The 26,802-nt window shown below is 34.7% G+C and overlaps 1 protein-coding gene and 1 non-coding gene across 2 annotated transcripts; one reads left to right on the top strand and one right to left on the bottom strand.

Annotated features, from left to right (window-relative positions):
• Positions 1-18,307: 18,307 nt before the first annotated feature.
• LOC120779547 lies at positions 18,308-19,302 on the bottom strand. The gene is made up of 4 exons (XM_040111889.1): positions 19,276-19,302; positions 19,114-19,219; positions 18,882-19,059; positions 18,308-18,813 (listed from the first exon to the last, which is right to left on the bottom strand). Exons 3-4 carry the CDS (start codon positions 18,991-18,993, stop codon positions 18,308-18,310), a joined length of 618 nt encoding a protein of 205 aa, XP_039967823.1. The 5' UTR covers positions 18,994-19,059; positions 19,114-19,219; positions 19,276-19,302.
• A 4,601-nt stretch (positions 19,303-23,903) lies between these two features.
• LOC120779933 lies at positions 23,904-24,107 on the top strand. The gene has a single exon (XR_005705763.1). It is a non-coding gene; the product is annotated as a small nucleolar RNA U3 (small nucleolar RNA).
• The last annotated feature ends 2,695 nt before the right edge of the window (positions 24,108-26,802 follow it).

Raw genomic sequence — 26,802 nt, 5'->3', positions numbered from 1 at the left:
CAATGAAGAGCTTTTTAACCTAAAAAATGAATAGCGCTATATTCGTAATATTGTCCTTCATCCTGTATATTATCTTCCGCCACACCCAAATAATCATTCAGATTATCTTCTGAGTTAGTGTTCGAGGTAGCGCTTGGAGTATTACTTATATGAAAATTGCGTTGTGCCTTTTGTGGCTTGAGATTTCTTTCAGAAGTGGTCTGTGGTGGCCTTTGCCGAATAATTGATTATTTTGCGCCCGGTTCATATAGTTAATGCGGCGCAAGCGCAAAGTTTCATCTATCTCCATAGGCACCGGCGGTTTTGGGGGCGCATAGGCGGTTGGTTAAAGTGTGTTTGTGCATTTAAGTTCTGATCAAATCTTTGATTTGGAAAGTTATGTGAAATAAGTTGTGGTTGTGGTGCATGTGGTAATTAGTTTGTAAAATTTCTGTGGTAATTTGGGGAAGAAATTTTGTTGGTTTACTTGCCTCCGAAAATTTCTTGAAGGTAAAGGTGGTGCGGTGTTTCGCTGCATCCCTCTACGATCCATATTGGTGTTGTGTGCGTACCGTGTGCGGAATCCCTGATTTTCCAACTTCAAGCACAAGTGTAATGCTTGGGGCAGATCCATTGGTTCCTTCATGCCCAATAGTTTAGGCAAGTCGCCGTTGAGGCCGCGCACAAACGTATCTAGCGCCTTGTTTCTGTATGTGTGAGTAAGAAGATTACGAGCCTCGCTACCCACCTCCATACAGCCTAGCTTATTAAGTATTAAAGATAAATTGGAATAAACGGCCTGGTAAAATTCTTCAATTGACCTATTTCCCTGAACCAAAGAAGTCATTTGGTATTCTAGGGTGGATACATCACGCTTGTCGGCGTAATGTAAAGTTAGACACTTACAAATAGCACCCCAGTCTAAGGGTGTATTGTATGACTCAAGGGCAGCATCCGCGTTGCCGACGATTTTATTTCTTATCACGTTAAGGATTCCGTAGAATTTAGGTGTGCCCTTACTCGCTTCGTAAATATTTAATATTCGATTTACACTTTTTTTTCATGAATTGAATTCGGCGGGATTTCCCGAGAATTCGCGTAAACATTTTACCACATCAGGTATCTTGTCTAAATCTGATAAGTTGCTTGCATGTTCTATATTGATGGTTTGGTCGCAAGTGTCTGCTAAGCCCGCATTCGGGTTAAGGGTTGCCCTAACTATGCTGGGCCCCTGCCTGTTTACCACGTCTAAAGCTACCCTTCCTATTAGGTTTACGAGGTCATCTTCGTTTATTGTAACGTTAGCTGATCCTGAATTTCCTGCAGGATCATTCGCCCTGATTACTGGTGGACGAACCAGATTATTTGGGTTCGACATTGTTTATTTTGTTGTGTCTGTTAAAGAGTTCGTTTTATATTTTTTCTCACTGTCCACTACTCTTTACGTATCGGTTTCTTTTCTACTTCAATAACGTTTCAGTTTTTGCAATTACAAATTAATGCTTCAAGGTTTTATTTCAATTTTAGTTTGGTAAAGAAAAAAAATTTCACAATCTGGGTTTCACTTAATGTTCTTAATTAGTAATTATCACTTAACTTACAATACAATAACGACTTTCATTCTTTGCCTCTTGATATTGTTGGTTGTTAATGTTGATAGGTGCTGATGAGTTGGCTTGCGTCCAACGCGTCCTTTTTGCTCTGCTACTAAGGGGCCTGATCTCACACTAGCACAGTTGTTTTTATTATCACTCCACGTTCTCCGAAGAAGGATTCTCAACGCCTTTTGTTTTCCTTCGCGACGTAGGAGCTTATTTTAGATCGGGCGCCAGTTATGAATTTACTTGTCAAAAGTAAGAAAAAAATTTATTTTTCCGGTCTTACGACCTTTATTGTTCAACCGCTCGCTTAACTCTGAACTTAACAAATTTTATAATTCTTAACATAGCTTAATGTGCCTGCAGTTCTGCTGACATCGATTCCCACATTCCGCTGGATTTCCAGGGAATCACGCCATACTGCGCTAGACGCATCGTCAGCACTTTTCGCGAGTAGAACGGATGCGCGTGTTTAAATGTTACTGTTGCTAACTTACATAATAAGATTATGATATGAGCATGTGCAGAGACATAAGATTAATATGATAGAAGATGTACATATATGTATACATACATACATATGTATATATTGTTGTGATAAATTTAATTTCTATTAGTAGGAAATATAATACAAAAATATTTATTAGTATAGTATATTATGTAAAAATTAAATAAAATTATTAGATATGCAAGTCCAAATTGACTATAAATATTACTATGCATGCATTCATACAAAATTATACTCATATCATAATTATGTTTACATGTCAATATTGAATTGCGGACGGTAAAACTCAAAAGCATACATATATATGTACATTCATACATATGTATGTATAGCATACATTGCACATACAAGCGATTGGCTGGTTGAAAGCAAAAATCTAAAGTGTAATCATGGGCATGCATACATGTATTTCTGTCTCTTCATATTCTTGGATATGTGAGACCAAAGAAAATAAAGCATGTTTTTCTGCGTGAGATAGAGAACATAAAAAATGTCTTTATGTTCTCTGTGTGAGATGTGTGTTTTGTACAAATTTTTCGCTGTTCAAAATGAAATAAAATATAAACGAAAAGCAAAACGAAATTCTTCGTTGGGAGTGTATTTCTGTCTCTTCCTATTCTCTGCTTCGGCATATATGCCATTTCATCATATGCCGCAAGTACATATATTTCAATCTCTTCATATTCTCGGTTAGAATATGTGAGGGAATTGTAAAAAATGTTAAAATTGCGAGGCGAATTCCGACCTACAATGTTAACAAATGCGGCGAATTCCTTGATCTGAATCTATCAAATGTTCGCAGTCGAACCTGCACCTTCTCTATATTTTTAAGTTCTCTGGTACAGCATACTTCAAAGCAACCAAGAGCTGCGGAGTCTTTGGAATTACAGACGAAAAACAAAAAGTTCTGGTTAGAATTTCAAACTGAATCATAAGAACTCAAATTGCGCGCCTTTACAGGATCTTACTTATAATTTTTTTTTACAGTACAATTACATGCCAGGCGAAAAAGATGACGTTAGTAAAGGACCGAACTGTGTTGTGAGCATCATGCATTATCACCTGGAAACCTACTATAAAGACATTGAAACACTCGTTCTTTTCTGTGACAATTGCCTTGGACAACAAAGAAAAATACATAAACTAATAAGCATTATTATTTTTGGCCCATAATACGTTTTTCTAGTGTATAATCATATCTTTGTAGCTTATAATTCAATGTATTTTGTTCATTACAAAAAAAATTATTTTTTCGTATTTTTACTCTTCTTTCTCTACATTATTAGGAAACTTTCAAAAAAGTTATGACTTTTTGGATTCTATCACGTGAAAAACCATCTCATCTTCCATCCGAATCAACTAAAAAGTGAAAATTGATTTTTTTATACCTAAGCCCCCTTTCAGTAGACCAGGTCACATATAATCATTTGCGCAACGGTGTAGGGTAGGTAGGTTCGAGCTGATGTAGCGAATGCTTTGAGCTCTTGAATTATTTATTTTATCACTTGCGAAATGACGCCGTAGCTGATGTAACGCACGTTTTGAGCTTTTGAACTCCTTAAATCTTTTATGTGGAAAATAAAAAAAGGATCTTTATCCTTTCTTACAAATGTATTTCTGGGGAAAATAAAAAAGGATAAAGATCCTTTTTTACAATTGTATTTCTGGAAAAAATAAGATAATAAGAAAAGGAGAAAGATCCTTTTTTACAAATGTATTTCTGGGAAAAATAAGATAATACGAAAAGGAGAAAGATCCTTTCTTTACAAATGTATTTCTAGGAAAAATAAGAATTCATATTTTTGGACTAATATATAATAATTGTGCTTAAGCCCTCCTATATAAACAATGTAATATTTATTTTATATTCATTTATGGTTTTGCGCGCAATAGATGAGCATTACTTACGCCTCCTTTACACTACTCGCGAAGTTAAACGTATTTCTCAAAGCAAAACAATGTCCGAAGTAAAAAAGAAGAGACGGCAATACTGTGCGGAATACATTAAATTCGGATTCATTGAAAATCCCACAAACCCATCCTCGCCTTTGTGTCTTCTATGTCTAAGAACATTTTCGAATGAAGCAATGAAACCTTCAAGACTGCAAGATCATCTGAATAAAATGCATCCAGATAAGAGGGACAAGAATGTAGCATATTTTCAAGACCTAGAGAAGAAGCATAATACTCAGCCAAGTGTAGAAAAACTATGTTCGGCGGCTGCTAAACAAGATTACGACGGACTTCGAGCTTCGTACAATATCTCTTTGTTTATTGCTCAAAAAGACAAACCACATAACATCGGAGAAGAGTTAAAATTACCAGCAATAAATGAAGTAATAACTACCGTGCTTTATAAACCGGCCGCAGATATTATCCGAAAAATTCCTTTGAGTAATAATTCTGTGCAAAGACGAATTGATGAAATGGCTGAAAACATTGAAGAATCATTGTGCGATCACCTGAGGTCAAGTCAATTTTCAATTCAGCTGGATGAGTCCACTTTACCAACTAATGAAGCATTGTTGTTGTCTAACGAGACTTTTATTAAAGATGAGAAAATATGTGAAGAATTATTATTTGATAGAAATTTAGAGACCGATACAAAAGGCGAAACCATATTCAATATATTAGAAAAGCTTTGCGATGAGAAAGAAATTCCTTTGAAAAATATTATTTCAGTTGCTACGAATGGCGCTCCGGCTATGACAGTGTGCCATAAAGGCTTCATAGCGTACTTAAAAAAAAAAATTCCAGATGTCCTTGGTGTACATTGCGTTATTCATAGACAACATTTAGTTGCTAGAAACTTAAATGAAAAACTATTTCAATCACTGCAATATGTCATCAAAGCAGTCAACAAAATCCGCAACAGCTCTTTGAATGATAGATTATTTCATCAGCTTTGTGTTACTAATGACGAGGATTTCAAGACAAGCGCATATCATTAAAGAATGATATAGCTTACATGACAGACCTGTATAAATTGTTCAACGACATGAATCTCCAACTGCAAGACGATAAACTAAATTTAATTAAAACAAAAAACGTCGTTGCCACACTGCTTCTACACAAAAAGAATCTGGGCAGACGTGAGTCTCACAATTTTGCGAATTTATCAGTATCATGCAGTAACGACGAATTGTTTGCCAACTGCCAATATTTGGAAAACCTCCACATTGACTTTACCGAACGATACCAGGACATTTTGAACTTGGAAATACCAGACTGGGTGTTGGATCCGTTTTCAAATGTCAACACAGCAACGTCACCTTAGCTGGAAGAAGAAATTATAGAATTGACAACAAACGAGGAAATAAAAATCAAGTTAAAAAATGGTTACCAAGAAGTTTGGCTACAAACACGGATCTCGCAATTGTACCCTGGATTGTGGTCAATCGTTCAACGATTCTTGATAGCATTCCCATCGTCATATTTGTGTGAACGTGGATTTAGTGCTGTGACAACACTGCTTACTAAAAATAGAAATCGTTTGCTTCTTACCGAACGTGGCGACTTGCGACTGTTCTTGAATAAATTGGAACCTGATATTAACAAACTTATTAAACAGCATCAGATTCAACCTTCACATTAGTTTTTATATATGGATCAATTATTTTAGTTTTATTTTTAATAAAAGATTCTCTGTTTTAATACTATAAAGTTGTGTTTCAATAATCATTCTTATTGGCAGGTGGAGCCCGTAAGAATTAACTTGAGACCTAAGCGCCGTTGTATGTTACCTACTGCGCTTAGGTTTCAAGTTGCTGGTTGTGGCAAAAGTTTCGTTTAGAATTCTCCGTTAGTATACATATATAGGTCACAATAATTAATTTGAAGTTATAGTGTTTTTTAAATAGGTGAAAAAATGGAAGCGCCAAAAAAATTTTTATTCTCATAGTGGGCGGCAGACAAAATAAGTTTAGGAACCACTGCTCTATGCTGTCTAGAGAGCATATTTCGTTTATTTCGCAGTCTTTAATATTTTTTTCTAATTCTGTTAATAAGAATTGAAGCCTGCGAACTAAACCAGGATTTGGAAGGAGTTCCATTTTCCTGGGAGCACTATTTTCTTGATTTATAGCAATCAATTCGCTTAACTTGGCGTACGCTGTCAAATAAAGCGTACCTGCCGTCCTTTCTGCGTTATTTTTAAAATATTTTTATTTTTTATTTTTGGGATCTTTGGACAATTCTTGATGGTTTCGTTGAAACTCTCACCATTTTTTGTCCAAACTATCTTGAAGTTTTTCCAAATTTCCTAAATCTTCATTTATATCCATACTCATGGACTTAAAATGGAGTTTTTGCAGTTCTTCTGCTAATTTAATTTGGTTCTCCATTTTCCCAGAAACAAAAATAAATAATTGTATATGAATTAAATAAGAAAATGAAAATGGATGTGGTTAATGATGCGAATTTGGTTATTATTGAAACAATTTTTTTTTGGTTTTCATTTCACTTCGTTTTTGTTTTAATATTATTAAAAAAATATTTTGTTTTTGTTTTTGAATTTTCACTCGCGTGTTCTTCAAACTTAGGGGTCACCAACATGTAAAGCAACAAGTAAGGAAGGGCTAAGTTCGGGTGTCACCGAACATTTTATACTCTCGCATGATAAAGTGATAATAATTTATATATTTTTTATTTTGCTGTAAAATTAATTAGATTAGATCAATTTGTGTACTTTGAGTATTGAATTGTATTTTCATTTCCTAATGTATGTATATATTATACAGAGCAGGCATCAGATGGAATTCAAAATAGCGTTATATTGGAAGAAGGCGTGGTTGTGAACCGATTTCACCCATATTACGTACATCAGGGTGTTAAGAAAATATTATGTACCGAATTTCATTGAAATCAGTTGAGTAGTTCCTGAGATATGGTTTTTGGTCTATAAGTGGGCGACGCCACGCCTATTTTCAATTTAATAAAAAAAAGCCTGGGTGCAGCTTCCTTCTGCCATTTTTTTCGTAAAATTTAGTGTTTCTGACGTTTTTTGTTAGTCGGTTAACGCACTTTTAGTGATTTTCAACATAACCTTTGTATGGGAGGTGGGCGTGGTTACTATCCGATTTCTTCCATTTTTGAACTGTATATGGATATGCCTGAAGGAAACGACTCTATAGAGGTTGGTTGACATAGCTATAGTAATTTCCGAGATATGTACAAAAAACATAGTAGGGGGCGGGGCCACGCCCACTTTTCCAAACAAATTACATCCAAATATGTCCCTCCCTAATGCGACCCTTTGTGCCAAATTTTACTTTAATATCTTTATTTATGGCTTAGTTATGAGACTTTATAGATTTTCGGTTTCCGCCATTTTGTGGGCGTGGCAGTTGGCCGATTTTGCCCATCTTCGAACTTAACCTTCTTATGACCAAGAAATACGTGTACCAAGTTTCATCATGATATCTCAATTTTTACCCAAGTTACAGCGTGGACGGACGGACGGACGGACAGACAGACATCCGGAATTCAACTCTACTCGTCACCCTGATCACTTTGTATATATAACCCTATATCTCACTCTTTTAGTTTTAGGACTTACAAACAACCGTTATGTGAACAAAACTATAATACTCTCCTTAGCAACTATGTTGCGAGAGTATAAAAACGACGCGAAGGTTTTAAGATTAAAACAGTACTCAGCTGTGGTTGCCCAGATATCCTTTATTTTTAGAATTTATTGTCCTTATTCATGTATGCACCACAGAGGGCATACACATACCTTAATATTAATCTACTGTACATACCGACAGTATGTACACATATCTTAAACATAAGTGTTCCCAACGGCATACACAACTATCTCTTTATTATTAGTTTGGGATCATTTGCGATCCTTTACATTGCATACACTACATACTACAGTCTCTAAACAATATACCCGAAATAAACATTTAATACAGAATGATTGACATGAGTATTTGTACGTACATATTTATGTTTACGACTGTATTTGTATGTATTAGCGATAATGCACATAAATACAGATATCCTGTTTCTATACAGATTTACAAAAATATCTTATTTACAATTGTAGCCGTTAAGAATTGTTCAGAAATCTCAACAATGTCCTTGGCATATCGAATGCCGCTCGCCCTATAGTCTGATCCCGTCGAAACAAAACTTTTGCTCGACTTTCCATTTAATGATTTTGATGACAACCATCTTGAACTTTCCAATTTAAAAATGTCATAGAAGACTGCTATAACAAAAACAACAAAAGATTTGCGTCAGCGGCGCATATGTCAAGAACTTAAAAGTTGAGATAAATAAACTCATCGTTGTTGTTTATTTTGCCTTTTTTCTCAACCAGTGTCATGCTCCGTCGATAATTTATGAGGAATTTCATGGCTGCAGATGTTAATGCGTCAATTATAAGCAGAGATTTTATTCTTCGCTACGACTCGATGATTGATCTAAAACGCAATAAATTGACAACAAAACAAAAGGCTCGAGGCATTGTGCACCATTCACACTGAGTTGAATGTGCAAATTAAGGTTTTAGAAAAAATTTGCATCGAAAACATATTCAAAAAATTTATCCGGTCAAAACTTCAGGATATAAACCAGTCAATCCATTCGTAAACAAAGATTTATTGCAATGTTTAAAATGATTTAAACGAATGTTTTTGAATGTAAACTTCTTATGCGAGTTCGGAAAAGGTTGCGTTAAACGTTTAACGCTTCAGTGGAGGGGGAATAGCTTTGAACCAGAGAAACTAAAAACATACATATTTACGCTAGCTTGTCGTCGAAGCTGTTCGAGCAGCAAGGGAAGCGGTGACAATCGGCGATCGTTTGTTAGTTTCTTTCGGCACTGCTCGGATTTTCTACCAGCAACGCAATGTTGTGACGCTTTGTCGTCGTGTCAGTGCTTCGACACATTAAGGGTATTCAGACCGAAACCTGTTAACTTGGTAATTCGTTAGTTGATACTTCGTTAAAAGGCTTAACTGAGAACATACTTTTTGCTCTACCTCTGTAGTATGGTAAATTTTATTCCGAAACAGCTGATTCAATTTTAGTAAAGAGTTAAAATGCCTCAACAAAGTGCAAAATCAAAAATTGTCAGTAATTTAATTGAAAATTATGTGGAGCAGATCAAATTTATTACTGATAAGTACACTACTAACTTTCAAATTATTTCAAGACATATTCAGTGAAGATGAAAATTTGGTAGAGGATACCATTGACGAGGTGTATGATGATTTGCTCATTACGCTAAGCTGTCGTAGAGGTGTAGAAAATATTGTTCCAAAGTCAATTCACTGGTGAGATGATATCTTAACCACAATGGATGACAATCGGTTCCTTCAAATGCTGCGTGTAAGCCGAACTCAATTTATTTACTTATTGACCCTCATATCAAGTGACGAAGTTTTTAAAAAATGTAGTGGCAAGCAATTCCCGATTGATATACAGCTAGCTGTCGTTATATATAGAGTGGGCTCTTCTGTTGAAAGTGCATCGATACGAAAAATTGCGTCAACTTTTGGGATTGGTGACGGAGGAACATTAACAAATATTACTCAGTATTCAATTCAGTTTTAAAACAACTACATTTATATACATAACTACATATGTATATGTATATTGGCCAGATAATACTGAGCGCTCTTTAATAGTACGAGAAACGTTCAACGAATTACCATTTTGTGTAGGTTACGTGGATGGCACTGAAATAAAACTCGCTGAATCCCCAATAAAAAATCACGAAGCGTTCTTTTCCAGAAATCATATATGTTAACATGGCAAATGTTAACAATTACTAAATAAGTAATAACACATAATCAGCAATAATGAGCAAATCATAGCGGAAATGCATCTTTAGTTGCACAATATTTCCCACAGTAAAAGCCAGACGCTTTCATCAGCATAAAAGCTCATTTTTCGGCGTGAAGCGGAAATCCAACACGCGCAACCGAAATAAGCCAATTCGGAGAATCGGCAACAAAGTCAGCAGTTGGCGTGCAACGTAGCTTAGGTTTTAAGTAAATTAATTCTTAAGTTTAGTCTTAGCTCTGTAATCAAACGAACAAGTAATAAATAAAATTTTTTTTAAAAGAAATTAACATTAAAATTTCTTAACTGGCGCCCAACGGGGAGCCTTCGCTAGTCGCGTTTCGTATCAATACAATTCGCGGGTGTATCCACAAGTCTTGGTTAAAAGTTTGTGCTGTCGTGATACTCAGCGGCTACCATTAGAAGACAAGGATAATACTTACCACCCCATAGACGGCGAAGGCTTGGGCTAGGACTCAACAGAAGTGCAGGAAAGGAGGCCCCCTAGTCGCCAATAGCAAACGGGAAACGCAAGACGTTAGAAGCCTGCCCAGGAGAATGTTCCTGCTACTAGAGTAAGAATTAATTTTAAGAATAAATATTAATATATTCACATATGTAAACGAATTTTTAAAATATAAAAAGTGAAACTGTTTTGTGAAACAAACTATGTTTAAGAAATCTTTAATGCAAAGGTGAACACAATTTAAGAATAGTGATATAATTTAAGAAAGAGAGCGTAATTCAGAAAAAATAATTGAACTAGACGAGATAATATTATATCGAAAAGCTAACTAAAAGTGAAAAATTTTGAAAGGAAAGTTTTAATTCAAAACAAAATAAGCCAGGGATAAATTAAATTTTTAAAATAAAAAAGTGAATAATAGAAATATATCAATCATGCCAGTTAATCCTGCCAACCTCGTTCGGCCACCAATACTTAATGCACCCCAAGGGCCACCAGCACCTTCTGGTCAGCCTCTTGCCTCTTTTAATTCATTCTCTATGGATGAGTTAACTACCGTAATCACAGGAATTGTGAACAATGTCTTAAGGACTGAAGGGCGAAACATGGTTCAACCCGCCCTTAACCCAAATTCCAACTTTCAAATTTCACGGACATTACCATAGACTCAAGACTACCCGGGAATGTCTCTGAATTAGACAAAATACCAGATGTGGTACGATGTCTTCGGGAGTTCTCCGGAAATCCGGGAGAATTCACATCTTGGAGGAAAAGCGTGGACAGGATCCTTCCAGATATATGAGCCTCAAAGAGGTACTCCCAAAATATTATGGCATTCTCAATGTCGTTAGAAACAAAATCGTGGGCAATGCTGACATTGCCTTGGAGTCCTATAACACTCCACTAGATTGGAAGGCGATCTCCAGTTGCCTAACATTGCATTACGCGGATAAACGCGACCTTGGTACCCTTGAGTACCAAATGATGCTCTCTCGTACAGGGTAGCAATACAATTCAAGAATTTTACCAAAAGGTATATTCTCATCTCTCACTAATTCTGAACAAACTGGCATGCATGGAAGTCATAAGCAGAAGCCATGCACCTTCTAACTCTCGTACGTATAGGGATAAAGCCCTAGACACGTTCGTTCGCGGACTCAAAGGAGATCTACCGAGACGCCTTGGAATGAGGGAACCAGCAGATCTCCCTCAGGCACTCCACCTGTGTCTCAAACTAGAGAATCAAACCTTCAGGTCACATTATGCCTTGAGCAGTAATAACAATATCAGCAGGAAACCACAAGAGTTTCGTCCACCACTACCTTCCAGAAGGATGAACAATGAGTTTTACCCCGAATTGGCATACATGCCCCAACCAAGGTTGTACGCAGCCACTCCACATAGACCACCGGAAATGAACTATCAAGTTCAACACCAGCAACAGGCGCCCCAATATGTACAACAGCATTACAATCCACCACCACGTCCTTTGCATAAGCCACAGCCACGTTCAGAACCAATGGACATTGACCCATCACTGCGAACTAGGAATATTAATTATATGAATAGGCCACGTAATAATGACCCTATTAACAAAAGACCTCCTCCTGGCAACCCTCCAGCTCCTGTACCCCCTAATAAAATCCAAAGGAATTTCCATATAGATTCCGAACAACCCCAAGCTTACTATCCTACCACAACAATTGACGAGCAGACGAACGACGACTATAGCCATTACGAAGACGAATGTCACAGCGACAGAAATAATGGAGGTCAGGACGATAGCTACATGGACACGACTGATTTACATTTTTTAGAATGAGTCACTCCTCGCTGCCCTATGTTGAATGCAGGCTGAAGAGTGGAGATATTGTGAAAATTTTAGTAGATACAGGATCTACGAAAAACTATACACGATCCTCTATCGTGCCCAATCCAATAAATATCGAAAGCATTTTTTGCGAAATCCACGGCAGGGAGACATCGAAATCAAACAGCATACCTTTCTAAACCTATTTAACTCAGACAAAAAACTGAAATTCTACCTCCTCCCAGCTCTGACATTATTCCATGGTATTATTGGGAATGATAGCCTTAAGGAAGCTTGACGCAGTCATCCACATAAAGAATAACTTCAAGGAAGTTAGAAGGCAATACCAAAATTAAAAAATCAAGCAGCTAACTTCAAGATCTGTTAACAAAATATTAACATGTTCGTGCGATTAAAAAATTTTAGGAAAAAATATACAGGCATAAAATCTTGTAATATCCGACAATTAGACACAGTAGTCAGAACATCGTATTTTAACCGTTATATAGCAATGAATGCTATAGCATCCACGACGATATAGATACTATTTTTCAACCAGAACATCGTGAGGAAATTTGTAAATACTAGAAAGATAAAATAATATGAAACTATCTAATGAAACAATTGGTCATTATTTTGAAATGATTAATTACAAAAACTTAAGATTTTATAAAATTAAATGAATAAAAATTGAAGCTTGTAATTTGACCATAGCATTCACGTCATTTTGCATCATTATGAAAATGAATGTTATAGCATCACGTCCGGGCGAATGCAAGTTAACTTGTCATTGAAAAATATTGACAATGGAAATTAATAATTTAGTCGAAATTTTTCTCTCTTGCCGTTTACCTACATAGGTATTACCCTTACCCAAAAGTCATTTAAAGGTGAAGTCGAAACCCAAATCAACAAAATGTTAGACGATGGCATCATTCGACCATCAAGATCACCTTATAATTCACCCGTTTGGGTTGTAGCTAAAAAACCCGATTCCCAAGGCAATAAGCAATACCGAATCGTTATTGACTATACGAAGCTTAACTCGATTACTCTAGCAGACCGCTACCGAATACCCCAAATTAATGAGGTACTATCCCAGCTTGGGAAAAACAAATACTTTTCCGTTTTGGATTTAAAGAGTGGATTCCATCAAATCCCTCTCAAAGAATCCGATATTGAGAAAACAGCTTTCTCAATAAACAATGGCAAATACGAATTCACAAGACTGCCATTCGGACTCAAGAATGCCTTCAATTTTCCAGCAGAGCCTTAGATGACATTCTTCGTCATCACATTGGGAGAATTTGCTATGTCTATATCGATGATATAGTCGTTTTCAAGCAACTCTGAAGAAGAGCACAATCCTCCACTTAAACCAAATTTTCAAAACCCTTAGAAGACGCAAACATACAAAATACAATAGACAAATGCCATTTTTCAGGGACTCAGTAGAGTTTCTAGGATTTATTATTTCCTCAAAAGGAATAACAAAGAATCCCTCAAAGGTAGAAGCAATAGCTAAAATACCTTACCCCAAAAATATTAAGCAACTTCGCTCATTTTTAAGCCTTTCCGGCTACTATCGTCGCTTTATTAAAGATTACGCCATGCTGGCTAAACCTCTAACCATACTCTTAAGAGGGAAGAAGAAGGACGTATATCTAAAAACAAGTCAGCAAAATCAATATCGAATTGGATGAAGACGCAAAAGATGCCTTCAACAAAATTAAAAAAATTCACTCATGTCTGACGACGTCATACTTTCCTATCCTGACTTCAATAAAGAATTCCATCTAACGACCGATGCGTCAAACTTTGCAAATTGAATGCAGTCCTTTCGCAGGACAAACACCCCATCGCCTTCATCTCCCCGAACACTAACCAAAACAGAAGAAGCCTATGCTACTGAACGAAAAAGAGTTTTTAGCAATCATCTGGGCTCTAAACAATTTCAGGAATTATCTATACGGTTCAGCCAAAGTAAAAATTTATACAGACCACCAACCCCTTACACAGGCCCTCACCAATAAAAATAACAACTCAAAAATGAAACGTTGGAAAGCCACACTGGAAGAATATAATCATGAACTCCATTACAAACCAGGCACAACTAACGTGGTAGCCGACGCACTATCAAGAACACCTCCCGAACCAATTAACGCCTTGTCAGTAACCCAGCATAGTGACGAGAGCTCATCCGATAACTTAATTTGGCATGTAGAATCCCCAATTAACGTTTTCAAAAACCAAATCTTCCTAAATTCAGGCCCAATTTCTACCTATCAATTTAAGATAGTATTCCCCACATACCATAGACACGCCATTGAAGAACCGGAAGATAACTCAGAAACATTAATAAATCTCCTAAAAAGGTACCTAAGCCCCTCCATAATAAATTGCATCAAAACCGACGAAAGAACTATGGATAAAATTCAAGAAAAATATCCGATCCACTTTAGTAACTATAAAACCAGGTTTTCTCAACTCCAAGTCCAGGATGTGACAGACGAACAGCAACAAGAAGAAATAATCATAAATACTCATAAAAGAGCACATAGGAATTCTTGTGAAAACAAACTTCAAATTTTAGAAAATTACCATTTTCCCTCCATAACCAAAACAATAAAAAAAATTATTCAGCAATGCTCAGTTTGCAAAGAAAATAAGTACGACCGCCACCCTACCAAACCAAAACTAGGAGAAATCCCTATTCCACAATTTCCAGGACAAATCTTACATATTGATATTTACATAACTGAACGAAATTTCGTCCTTACAGCCATAGAACAAATTTTCAAAGTATGCCCAAACCAAAATCCTTCGCTCCAGAGCCGTAGAACACGTTAAGGAACTCTCCGCGAACTACTGTTTCAATTTGGCGTACCAGAAACGGTAGTTATAGACAATGAAACGTCCTTGAATTCAGCTTCCATTCGATTTTTATTGGAAGATACCCTAAATATACAAATTTTAGAACACCACCTTATGCAAGTTCCGTAAATGGTCAAGTAGAGCGATTTCACTCGACCCTCACAGAAATAATGCGCTGTTTAAAAGCAGAGCGAAGTTTCACCTCATTCGCCGAACTCCTCGATAACTCTGTCTACGAGTACAATTTTTCAGTCCACTCCTCCACAAAGAAAAAAACCAATAGAGGTATTTTTCGGGAGAAGAATCTCCACAGACCCAAGCCAATTTGAAAGAGCTAGGGAAGAAATTATCTCGGAACTAAAAAATAGACAACTAAAAGATCTTTCCTACCATAATAAATCCCGACATCCAATTAGAACATATAACCCTGGAGAAACAATTTACGTTAGGATAAACAAACGACTAGGAACCAAAATATCTCCAAAATTTAGAAAAGAAATAGTAAAGGAAGACAAAAATTCCACCGTTTTGACAGAATCAGGAAAAGTAGTTCATAAACGCAATATAAAAAATCAAAACTAAAATTTCTGTTTCCAGACTTCTCCTTATTTACCCAATATTCGCATCAATAGACATTTATGACTACTCCACGGCACAAATAGTTACGATAAATGACGGACTAGTAAAAATCCAGAATGGAGACTTCAGGCTTATACACATAATCGACATCAACAAGTACGAACAATTTCCTGACGGACATGTACAGATTCACCTCTTCGGACATACCCAAGGACACAATCCTTTATCCCATCCTAAAACACGAATTAACCCAATCTCTTCAAATTTTAGATACAATAAAACCTGTCGAAAGAAGACAGAAAAAGATCCATAGATAGTTTAGGAACGGCTTGGAAATTCATAGCCAGGAAGCCCCGATCACGAGGATCTGGATGGGCAACAAAAATCTTAATGATATCGGTAATAATAATAATAAACAAGTACTAATTAACAATATTTTTAACGAAAAAATTAATAACATTAGCATGATAGTAAATAATCTTCTTAATAACATAAGGAAAGATACTTATATAGAAAACGAAACTATCATAAACTTGCAAAATAGAATAAGATTAATAAAAGAATAGTTGATTAACATTAAATACGCCATACAGTGGGCAAAGAAAGACATTTTAAATACATTATTGTTAAATAAAAATGAAATCGAAATTGCGTTAGAAAATTTAGAAAATGACGAAATACCTTTCAAAAATGCTGAAGAAGCACTAGAAATATCAAATATAAATGTAATTAGTCAAAAATATGACAATATTTTACTTGGTAAAATACCATTAACTATTAAGGAAAATTTTCAAAAAATGATTATAAGACCAGTTGTTAAGCAAAACAAAATTATAATTAATGTCGAATTTGATAAAATATTAAAGGGTACAAAAAAGATACCTATGGAATTAAAGAAGTATGTAATAATTATAAGAAAATTGAGATTTGTAAAGCAAACCTCAACTAGTAAATATAAGTAATAGTAGTTGTATACCTAGAGTAGTAAATAGCCTAAATTCATCTTGCACTTTAACAAACGGCCAACATATCCAACAAATCGAAGAAGTAAAACCCGGCACCATATTACTTAATGGCTTTCAAGGGGTAATAGATGCTGACGGAATGCAGAAAAATTTATCAGGGACACACCTTATTAATTTTCATAACTCAACGTTAAAAATAAATAATCAATTTTACATTAATTACGATTTGGTTCCACTGCCGGCAATCCCAGCAGCCCTGCAACCAGCACCAATCGAAAGAAATCGAATTGAATTACTTTCACTCCAGGCCTTAAAGGAGTTTCACATTGATAACATACGAAGAATAAATCTTCTAAAGACAGCAACGATATCCAATAGCTCCCTTTCACTTGTAGCCGTTGCAACTATCATTCTCCGTATGATATTTTTTCGAAAATTCTGGAAAAGCACCAAAACAGAATAATCATATCTTCAAAGCCTGGACCTTAACCAGATGCCTCCATGAATATTGATCTTAAGGAGATCAAAGATCTTTCCAATGATCAAAATACTTACATCAATTTTAACAACCTCCCCTATTTTTGATAGGCTCTCGGGACGATCGCTTTTAAGAGAGGAAGTGTTAACATGGCAAATGTTAACAATTACTAAATAAGTAATAACACGTAATCAGCAATAATGAGCAAATTATAGCGGAAATGCATTTTTAGTTGCACAACATTTCCCACAGCAAAAGCCAGACGCTTTCATCAGCATAAAAGCTCATTTTTCGGCGTGAAGCGGAAATCCAACACGCGCAACCGAAATAAGCCAATTCGGAGAATCGGCAACAAAGTCAGCAGTTGGCCAGTGCAACATAGCTTAGGTTTTAAGTAAATTAATTCTTAAGTTTAGTCTTAGCTCTGTAATGAAACGAACAAGTAATAAATAAAATTTTTTTTAAAAGAAATTAACATAAAATTTCTTAACTTATACTATATATGCAATTAAAGCTCAAATGGTTTGCGACTACAAGCTCAAAATTCGCGATGTTGTTGTTGGCTACAGTGGCTCTACTCACGATTCAAAAATATTTAAAAACTGTTCACTAAACAAATATCAGCCAAGATTTTTTTCAGGACAGAAGTGGATTGCTGGAGACTCTGCTTATCCCCTCAGTAACATTTTTATAACGCCTTACAAAAGCAATTCTCAACAATTTGAAATACCTAAAAGAAAAAAATCAACAAACAGCATAGCAAATACCGTGTAAGAATTGAACACTGTTTCGGCTTATTAAAAGAGCGATTTTGCAGTTTAAAAGAGCTCAGGATTCGAATTCGAAATAAAAGTAGTCAAAAATACTGTAACGAATGGATACTAGTATGCTGTATTCTTCACAATATACTACTTGATAACAGTGAAAATAAGAATTTCAACGAGAGTACAAATGAAGACATTTATGAAGAAGAAGTGGAAGAAACGATCTCAAATAGCTTTGAATTAAAAAGACAATCGTTATATCATCTTATGTTTCCAAATATTGTTTAATTAAATTAAAAATTACAATTAAATCAAAAATTTAATTTTCATTTTTATATATGTCCATATAAAAAGTTGTATCACTTCAAGATATCACATTTAGATACATTTGTGCATTCTTAAAAATTATTAAACATAACAATAGCATAAAAAATTCATTCTTATTACAAAAACATTCTTAAAAATTATTACACAAAACATATAAAATTTTTATATATTATATTTGTACTTTGGTTCAATCATTACCTGTCTTTCTTTATGCTCTAACTCCAATTTTTTTATTTCAAAATCTTTATTTAACTTTTCTCTATCCAATTCTAGCTTTAACTTTTCCAAATTTAACTTTTCTTTTTCAATTTCTAATCGTTGCTCAAAAAACTGTTCTCTTTTCTTTTGTATATCTTTAAGTTCACAAAGAATATTCTTTGGAGCACGTTTTTTCACTTTTTCGAGGAACGACGGAGTGGTAGGAGGAACTGTTGCTGCCTCTGCTCTTACTGTTGTCTGTTGTGCTTTGTCGTTAATTGAACCCGATGGTTCCGCAGATGATTGCGATGATTCGGCTGGAATTTCCACTACCTCTAAAAGGTCTGCAAAATCGCTGCAGTATTGTGACACTTCAGGGTTGCACGTCTCCACAACACAATTTTCTTCGGATTTACTCCCAAATAGAATCGAAAACCGATCATAATTCGGACACATTTGTGAAAGTTTTGCTGAAAGAACGGAGAATTATTTAACAACCAACTCACTCTACTTCACTTAACATTATAGCCGTATTTACCTTTTGTTGACGAAACATCATCGCCAACGTCTATTCCAGCACCTGTCGATTTGCGCCACTCCTCAGCTTTATTAAACATCTGCTTCCAGTACCGGACCTGGCAGCGCAACATGTCTGTAGTCGCATCGATATTTGTTGTTTCAATTAATTTTTGGTAGTACAATTGGGCGTTTGGTTTCTATAAAAAGACGTATTAAAGTGTTTAGTTAAAGCTAATTTTATAAAGAACTACCTCAATTTCCACATTTTCTAATAAATATTCTAGAACCAAATGGTTTTCCTCCTCACTCCATTTTTTTGAGGCTTTGCCCTCCTGCGTATTTTCTTTTGAGGTTCCACTGAAAATAAGTATTTAATGAAATAAAAAGCAACTATTTGTTAAAGATATATTTACTTTTGCAAAATTTTTCCAAATTCACGAAGTGAGCACCAAATTTATTTTTCGCGTTTAAAAATATATAAAGCAACGAACAACAAACAAACAGCTGATGTGATATTACCGAGTAACGAAACAATTATCAAGCTTGTCAGATGGATAGATCGTTACTCGGTAGAACGATAGTCTGTTAATTTTACAAAAACAAAATATGTACATGTAAAAACCTACCGAATAATGACTAACGAATTAACAAGCCTGGTCTGAATACCCCTATTGACTCTTTGACAAAGCGTGAGTTTCGGCCATGCGAAAGATGCGTGCGACACTTGTTATTATGAATGTATGTACATTAGAGCTCCCACTCCCGGATATCGAAATTTCATTTCCCGGGATTCCCGGGAAAAACGGGAGAAAATAAAAATTGCTACTTATTGCTTATAAATTTAAAAAAATTAAATTATTTTTTATTTTCAATCAGTTACATAGATTCAATTAAGTATGCCCATGTTCTTGGGTTCTTTATAATAAAAAAAATATTATTTAATGATAATTATTATTTCTTATAAATTGAAAAAAGTATATAATTCACTTTTTATTTCGAATCAGTTACATGAATTAAATTAAAAATATACCTATGTATTTGGTATTATATATACATATATTATTTTGTCAAAAAACAAATAATAAAAATCACTGATCGATTTCTGTAGGAACTAATTTTAAATAGTATTTTAAAAATACAAGCGCATCCATTGTTTCATCGTTTAAACTAGATCTGATTTTAGTGCAAAGGCTTCCAGACACTGAAAAACAATGCTCGCATTCGACAATAGTTGGTGGTATTGTCTATAAAAAATTACAAGCAACCTCCAGATTGCTGCCAAGCCCGCCACCCCCAAGAAGTAAATTTATTTCCTTTGGTACCGCTTCCTCTACTGATAATGAGACATCTCTTTTTAAAACGCGAGATTCTTTGACAGTTTCTTGCAACCTTTCCTTCAACGTTTTTTCCTTTTCATTTTCGATTATTTTTTAATCGATATCGCGATTCTCAACAAAAACCAGTGCTGTAACTTTGATCAAACAGTGTTGTAAAGTACTAAATTCTTACTAATTGTTTTTTGGCAATGTTCATCTATTGTAAATACAACTTTGTTTATGAAAAAATAATAATTAACAGTGTTTAAAAAAAAGGACAAAAATCCCGAATATCCCGGGAAATTAATTTTAAATCCCGGGAGGAGTTTTAAGTCCGGGATCCCGGGATTTCGGGAGCCCGGGAGTGGGAGCTCTAATGTACATATGTATGTATGTGACTTGCATTTGCTTTCGCAAACATACAGACAAATATGCCAAAGAAATAATACATTATATGTACATATATGCCATACAAATTCTATTGGTATATAGGGAAATGATAACGTATATAATGATATTCTTGAATAAAACACGCTTCGTCGGTGTCAGTCCAAAAACTAAAACTATAATTTATTACATCAAATGTTACAAGCTTAATCTAAGTTCTCTTATATACATATAACTTACTACTAATTACAACAAATAAATGTTGAACTCTCTCTCTCATCCTTTCCTTAATATTAACTGTTACATTTTTATACATGTATATATTGATATTATTATATATACATATATAAATATGTATATATATAGAGAGAGAGATAGATATGCATATATATAAGTATATATGTATATATATATATACATATGTATATCACTCCTCCACCACCAGATAAAGCAGTCCTTGCTGAATCTTTAATTATTTCAACTTATTATTAAGATATTTGAAATTTAGTTTTTCGCTTAACTTGAGTTTTATATATTTTTTTAAACTTTCCTTCTTTCTTGTAATCTGTAACTTTCTTATATTTTGGTTTTGAGGTGCTTACTCTATTATTGTTAACAATATGATTTAAAAAGTTATCTTCAGTCACCCTATTTGTTTTGATATTTATTCTGTTTATTTTGTCTGTGTTTTTGTTATGCAATATTTGTGAAAATTTTAATACTTCTTCCTGAGAGACTAGGTTATTTAAAAGTTTAATTGGCCGAATTTTAGTTGTTGAATGGATCGCATTGTTATAAGAGACTATTGCTTTAAACACTTTATCTTGAAGTTCAACTATATTAGTTTGATCTGCGCTGAATAAACGTAAGTATATGTTCATTTAGCGTACCCTGCAGTCTCTCTTCATCTGCATTCCCAGTTTTTAAATAAGTTGTGGTTGTATGTAAATTTATCCCTTGTTCTTTTAAAAACTCCCTTATAACAACAGTGTCTAGTTCATTATATAATATTATATTATTTGGTCTACCTAAATATTGTATCCTTTCCTTAAACGCTTTAAGAACTGAAACCCAAGTTCTCTCTTTCAGTTTATGGGCATGGTGAGTTTATCAATACTCTTCAAGTACATGGCTCCGCGTTGTGGACACCATTACATTATCAATAGATGTGTATGTGACTATATCTCCCTCAAGTTTATTTAAAACTATGTCATTAATTTCGTCCACGCTATTGTTTCTCGCCGCCAATATTGCCCTTTGACACATCCATTGGTTATCTTTATTTTCTATTTCGCTGATGTCAGGGTAAACTTTTTATATTAAATCCTCAATGTTACGTACTCTTACTCCTAAATCGCGGTCAATTTAAATTTTATTTTGAAAATGAGGTATTTTCCCGTCTCCTACTAAAACTAATTTTGAAGGGAAAGTTATACTACCTCCCCCCAAATGGGCTCTCATATTTGTCGATAATTTTAAAATCAAAGTTCGGGAATTCTGTGAGGCCCAACGTTGAGATCGTTCAGCGCTTGATTCCGTTGTCGGTTCTGCCAAAGTTCGGAAATTTTGTGAGGCTAGACGCTGCGAACGTTCAACGCTCGATTCCCTAGCACGGTTTTGTTCATGATTGCTCGTTGAGTACCCAACCTATGCATATTCTCATCCTTTCATTGCTGCGCAAAACTCGCAGCCGCTTTGCAGTAGCAGTCTGCCGAGAAAGCTGAGTTCTTTTTCTAGGCATTATAGTGACAAAGAAAGAACGTAGAAAATTATTAAAAAGAATGTAGAAAAAAGAAATGTAAGATTAATAATCAGGAACCTAATTATTTTTACCTGCACTTGGTATTTACGTAAACTGAATATTATGTCAAAAGAATTACCGAACAACACATTTATTTGAATAAAGATTAATATTATTATGTTAAGACAACTCTAACAAATAATTTCGACCAAATTAGTTATCACAAAAACGGTACTCACAGACATTTTTTTAGAGCATTAAAAGAGAAATAATTCTTTCATACATAACTTTTGTGTATCTTGAACCGCTTTCGCAGCGCAAGGAACGGAAGCCCTCAAAGATAAAAAATTTCCCCCTTTTTTTTACACATTTACCACTGTTTCTTCGCTCCTATTGGTCGCAGCGTGATACTATATAGTCTATAGCCTTCCTCGATAAATGGATTATCCAACACAAAAATAATTATTCAATTCGAACCAGTAGTTTTGGAGATTAGCGCGTTCAAACAAACAAACAAACAAACTCTTCAGCTTTATAATATTAGTATAGATGTGTACGTTGTCATTATGTCTCTCTGGGGTTGGTGTTATATTAAATTTATGATTCTCTGGGCTTCTATCCTATTTCGCCTACAAATGTCGCACTTATTTATATACTTTTGTATCTCCTTTTGCAATTTTGGGTAAAAGTAATTATTTCTAATTTCTTCAATAACTTCAGTAATACCTCTGTGGTTATTCTTTAAATGAGTTTTTTTATTAATTGTAACAACTGCTCTCTATTTACTAGGTCTTTTATAAAAGAGTTAGATTTAAGTACCATAAGTAGCTTGTCTTTTGCAAAATACTTAATGCAATTTAATTGAAATTCGCGAAATAAAACTATACTTGGGCAAAAAACGACTACCAAACCTTTGGCAGGTAATTTATCTTTCATAAAATTTAAAAGCTTATTTTTCAGCTATCAACCCCGCAGCCGTTGTCCGGTGTACAATTATGTGTTTTGAAATGAAAAGAAAGTTAAATTTATCATTTCATTTTTGTTTTTGAAGTTATACTTCTTATACGAGTTCGGAAAAGGTTGCGCAACCTTGCTCAATATGAATCTACGCAACCTTGTCTGCGAAGATGTTCGAGCAGCAAGCGAAGCGGTGACCATCGGCGATCGTTTGTTCGTTTCTTTCGGCACAGCTCGGCTTTTCTACCAACAACACAATGTTGCCATGCTTATGTTGTTGTTGTTTTTGTAGAACAATGTTTCAATTTTTGGTTGGTGACATATTCAATTAAAAATAAATTCTGTTGGGATTCGAACCTACGTGCTCGTCGTAACTTTTCAAGCGCTTACCACCAACACCACCATTGACATTTGTATTGAGTTGTCCTAATTATGGTTTGGTTATGCATGAAAGAAATATACAATGGATCGCCGATTGTTACCTCTTTCCTTGCTGCTGCTGCGCATATGTATGTTTGTATGCTTGTGCATTATTGAAGTTATGCTTCTTTTTCTTTCGTTTGTCTTTCATTTCTGCGAATTCTCAACTATTTTGCGTATATTTTTGGTTGAAATACTCTGCGTTGGCCGTTGAAAAATTAAGGCTATACTTTACAGGGTCATTTCTGTAGTTAGTCTTCATTTAAATTTTTTTGGAAATCGAACCGCGATGACGAGGTATATCGTTTTATCTGACAGCGTGAGGTTTATGAACTTCATTTCTAATATTGTGTTGTGGCATATTAGAAATGATGTTTCTTCGAAAATCGCTCGCTTACAACGGATAAAACGACTTCTGAGTGGTGATTTTAATGAATAAATTCCAAGGTTTTACGCAAAAACAATGCGGTCAATAAGTACAGTACGCTTATGTATGCTTGCGCATTATTTTTCTTTCGTTTGTCTTTCATTTTTGCGAATTCTGAACTATTTTATGTGACTTTATTTCTTTCGTCTCTCTTTTTTTTTGTGCGAATTCTTTGAATTTCTTAACGCGCACATGCGTATACATTTGAGCGATTCAAGTTTCAAAGAAAAAAATCCATGGTGAAAATATTGTAGCGCTCTTTGATTTTTTGGATCCTTTTGGTGAGAAAATAACTGAAAAAAAATTTGAGCTCATTCGGATAAGATTTAGAACCGCCTCAACGACGTAAAATTTTACCACTGGTTATGTTATTCAATTTAGTGAATATTGATAAAAAAAATGCAATAGTTTTTTATCAATATTTATTTTGAACATATCAATCTTAGTTTTTTTTCTCTTTGGCTTTAAAGAGCGTGTTTCAAAGAGCGAGAAGAAATAGCAAAGCAAAGCAAAATGCAAAAATAGCGGTACTTTAACGTAAAAATTGGCGTCGACTGCGGAATAAGTGTATTTTGTCAGTTTTGATTTTCTCTCAAACAGAAGCAGTCTGTACGTTTAAATTGCTGTAAATAATAAATTATTTTGTAATAATTTGTTATAATCTTGTAATAATTTGACTAATAAGTAATAATATGACTTCTACGCTATCTAAAAGTACAATTCATCTGATTGGCAAATCCAAACCTTGCTTTGATGGCAGGCTGTTACCAACGGTTCTTGATACTTTACAAGTTTATTTTTTCCATCATTCAGAACTTAATGAATCTCAAAGAGATATCGTATGTATGGTGTAAAGCAAATATTCCAATTGTTGAGGGGCGGAATATTATAAGAAAAATGACATCAATATTGGATGAATATCGCAATATCTGCCGGAATAAAAATCGCAGAAGTTATGTGCAGATTGCTAAAGAAAATACGTTTATGGAAAACATTAATTTAATCTTTGACATAGCTCATCATGATGCTTTGAATTTAATAAAAATCGAAGAAGATAAGCAATTTTTATTAGACCAAAGGTCAGAATGAAAGTATGTGATGGGTAGAGTAGACGTAAAATATGTGCAAAAAAAAGAAATAAAAGCAGCGAAGGTATTGAAAATGATGGACAGAGTTGAAAAAGAAGAAATCAGAAAACGAAAAACATTAGAACCTGCGACGCTTTCAACCTCTCTTAGTGACAAAGAGTCTGATCATGATGATGATAAAGATGATGAGTTTATTAGTCAAAATAAAACATTTATACCGCGAAATAAAGAAATTAAACAGCGTAAAATAATGTCAGGAAATCTTGCGTCCGCATTGGATCGCACGAACACCAGTAACAGGAAAGTTAATTTTGGTTTTTATGTTGACATGTATTTTAACAATATACTTATTTCTTTAATACAAATTATAGGAAAGCAGCCTATATTCTTTCAGCAGTTGCTCAAGCGTATAGTGCGGATCATGCTTCTGAAACTGTTTTATCAATCAGCACCATTCGTAGAATGCGTAGTCAGTTCTGAAGTCAACATGCTTCAAACCTTAAGGGAATATTCTCGCCCAATGTTCCTTTAGTTATACATTTTGATGGAAAATTACTACCTGCAATTTCATGGGGGCCATCTAAGGACGATCGAATTGCCATTGTCGTCTCCGGCTTAAACACTGAAAAACTGCTTGGAGTACCCAAAACTGAGAAAAGTACCGGAGAAGAAATTTCACAAACAGTTTTTGCAGGTATAAAGATGTGGAATATGTGCCATCAAATTGTCGGAATGTCTTTTGATACCACTGCATCAAATAGGGGTCGTTTCAAAGGAGCATGCGTACTTTTGGAGCAGAAACTGAAAAAAAAATACTTTGGCTAGCTTGTCGGCACCACATCTTTGAAGTAATTTGCGGAGATGTTTTTAAAGCATTATTTGGTTCAACATCTGGCCCCGGCGTAAAAATATTTAGTTCATTTCGGGAATTTCGGCCAAACATTAATCGAAGCGAATACGAGAAATGTTCTGATAGTCGAATAACTAATGAATTACTCTCATTTAAAATAGAAACAATAGCTTTTGCAAGCGATATTTTAAAGAAAAATTCAGGGCAATTGTTAAGAGAAGATTACCGTGAATTATTAGAACCAACGTTGATATTCTAGGGAGAAACTCCTCCACGCGGTATCAGTTTTCGTACTCCTGGCGCATTTCATCACACGGTTGGATGTCAAAATTGCTCTATGTTCTAAAAATTTGCCTTTTTCGAAGTCAATTCCATCATGATGAACCCCAGCAAAAGGCTTGTGTTGAGTTCGGTATATTTATTACATTAATATACGTAAAAACTTGGATACAAAGTCCAAATGCCTGTGACGCACCTTATAATGACTTAAATCTAATAAAATATTTTTCTGAGTATAACACCACATCAAAAATAATATCAGAGACCGCAACAGCTGCATTAAGTCGACACTTATGGTATTTAAGCGAAGAACTAGCTCCAATTGCCCTTTTCTCAGATTTGGTACCTAAAACAATGAAAAGTTTGATGGTGACTCGAATAAATGAGTTCAAAATGCAAAAGCCTGTTAAAAGATTTGTTAAATATATTGGTATAGAAGATCTGAGTGATAAAACAATAGCCTTTTTCATTGGTC

This window comes from Bactrocera tryoni, unplaced genomic scaffold (assembly GCF_016617805.1).
Source record: "Bactrocera tryoni isolate S06 unplaced genomic scaffold, CSIRO_BtryS06_freeze2 scaffold_11, whole genome shotgun sequence".
In the NCBI taxonomy this organism is placed as follows: domain Eukaryota; kingdom Metazoa; phylum Arthropoda; class Insecta; order Diptera; family Tephritidae; genus Bactrocera; species Bactrocera tryoni.
The sequence above is the reverse complement of the archived record's forward strand: the minus strand, read 5'-3'. Positions and strand labels throughout refer to the sequence as shown.

Coding starts and splice junctions, on each gene's coding strand:
- LOC120779547 (XM_040111889.1), bottom strand. CDS start 18,993: ATGTTGCGCTGCCAGGTCCGGTACTGGAAGCAGATGTTTAATAAAGCT. Junction 18,814..18,881: donor TGATGTTTCGTCAACAAAAG/GTAAATACGGCT, acceptor CCGTTCTTTCAG/CAAAACTTTCACAAATGTGT.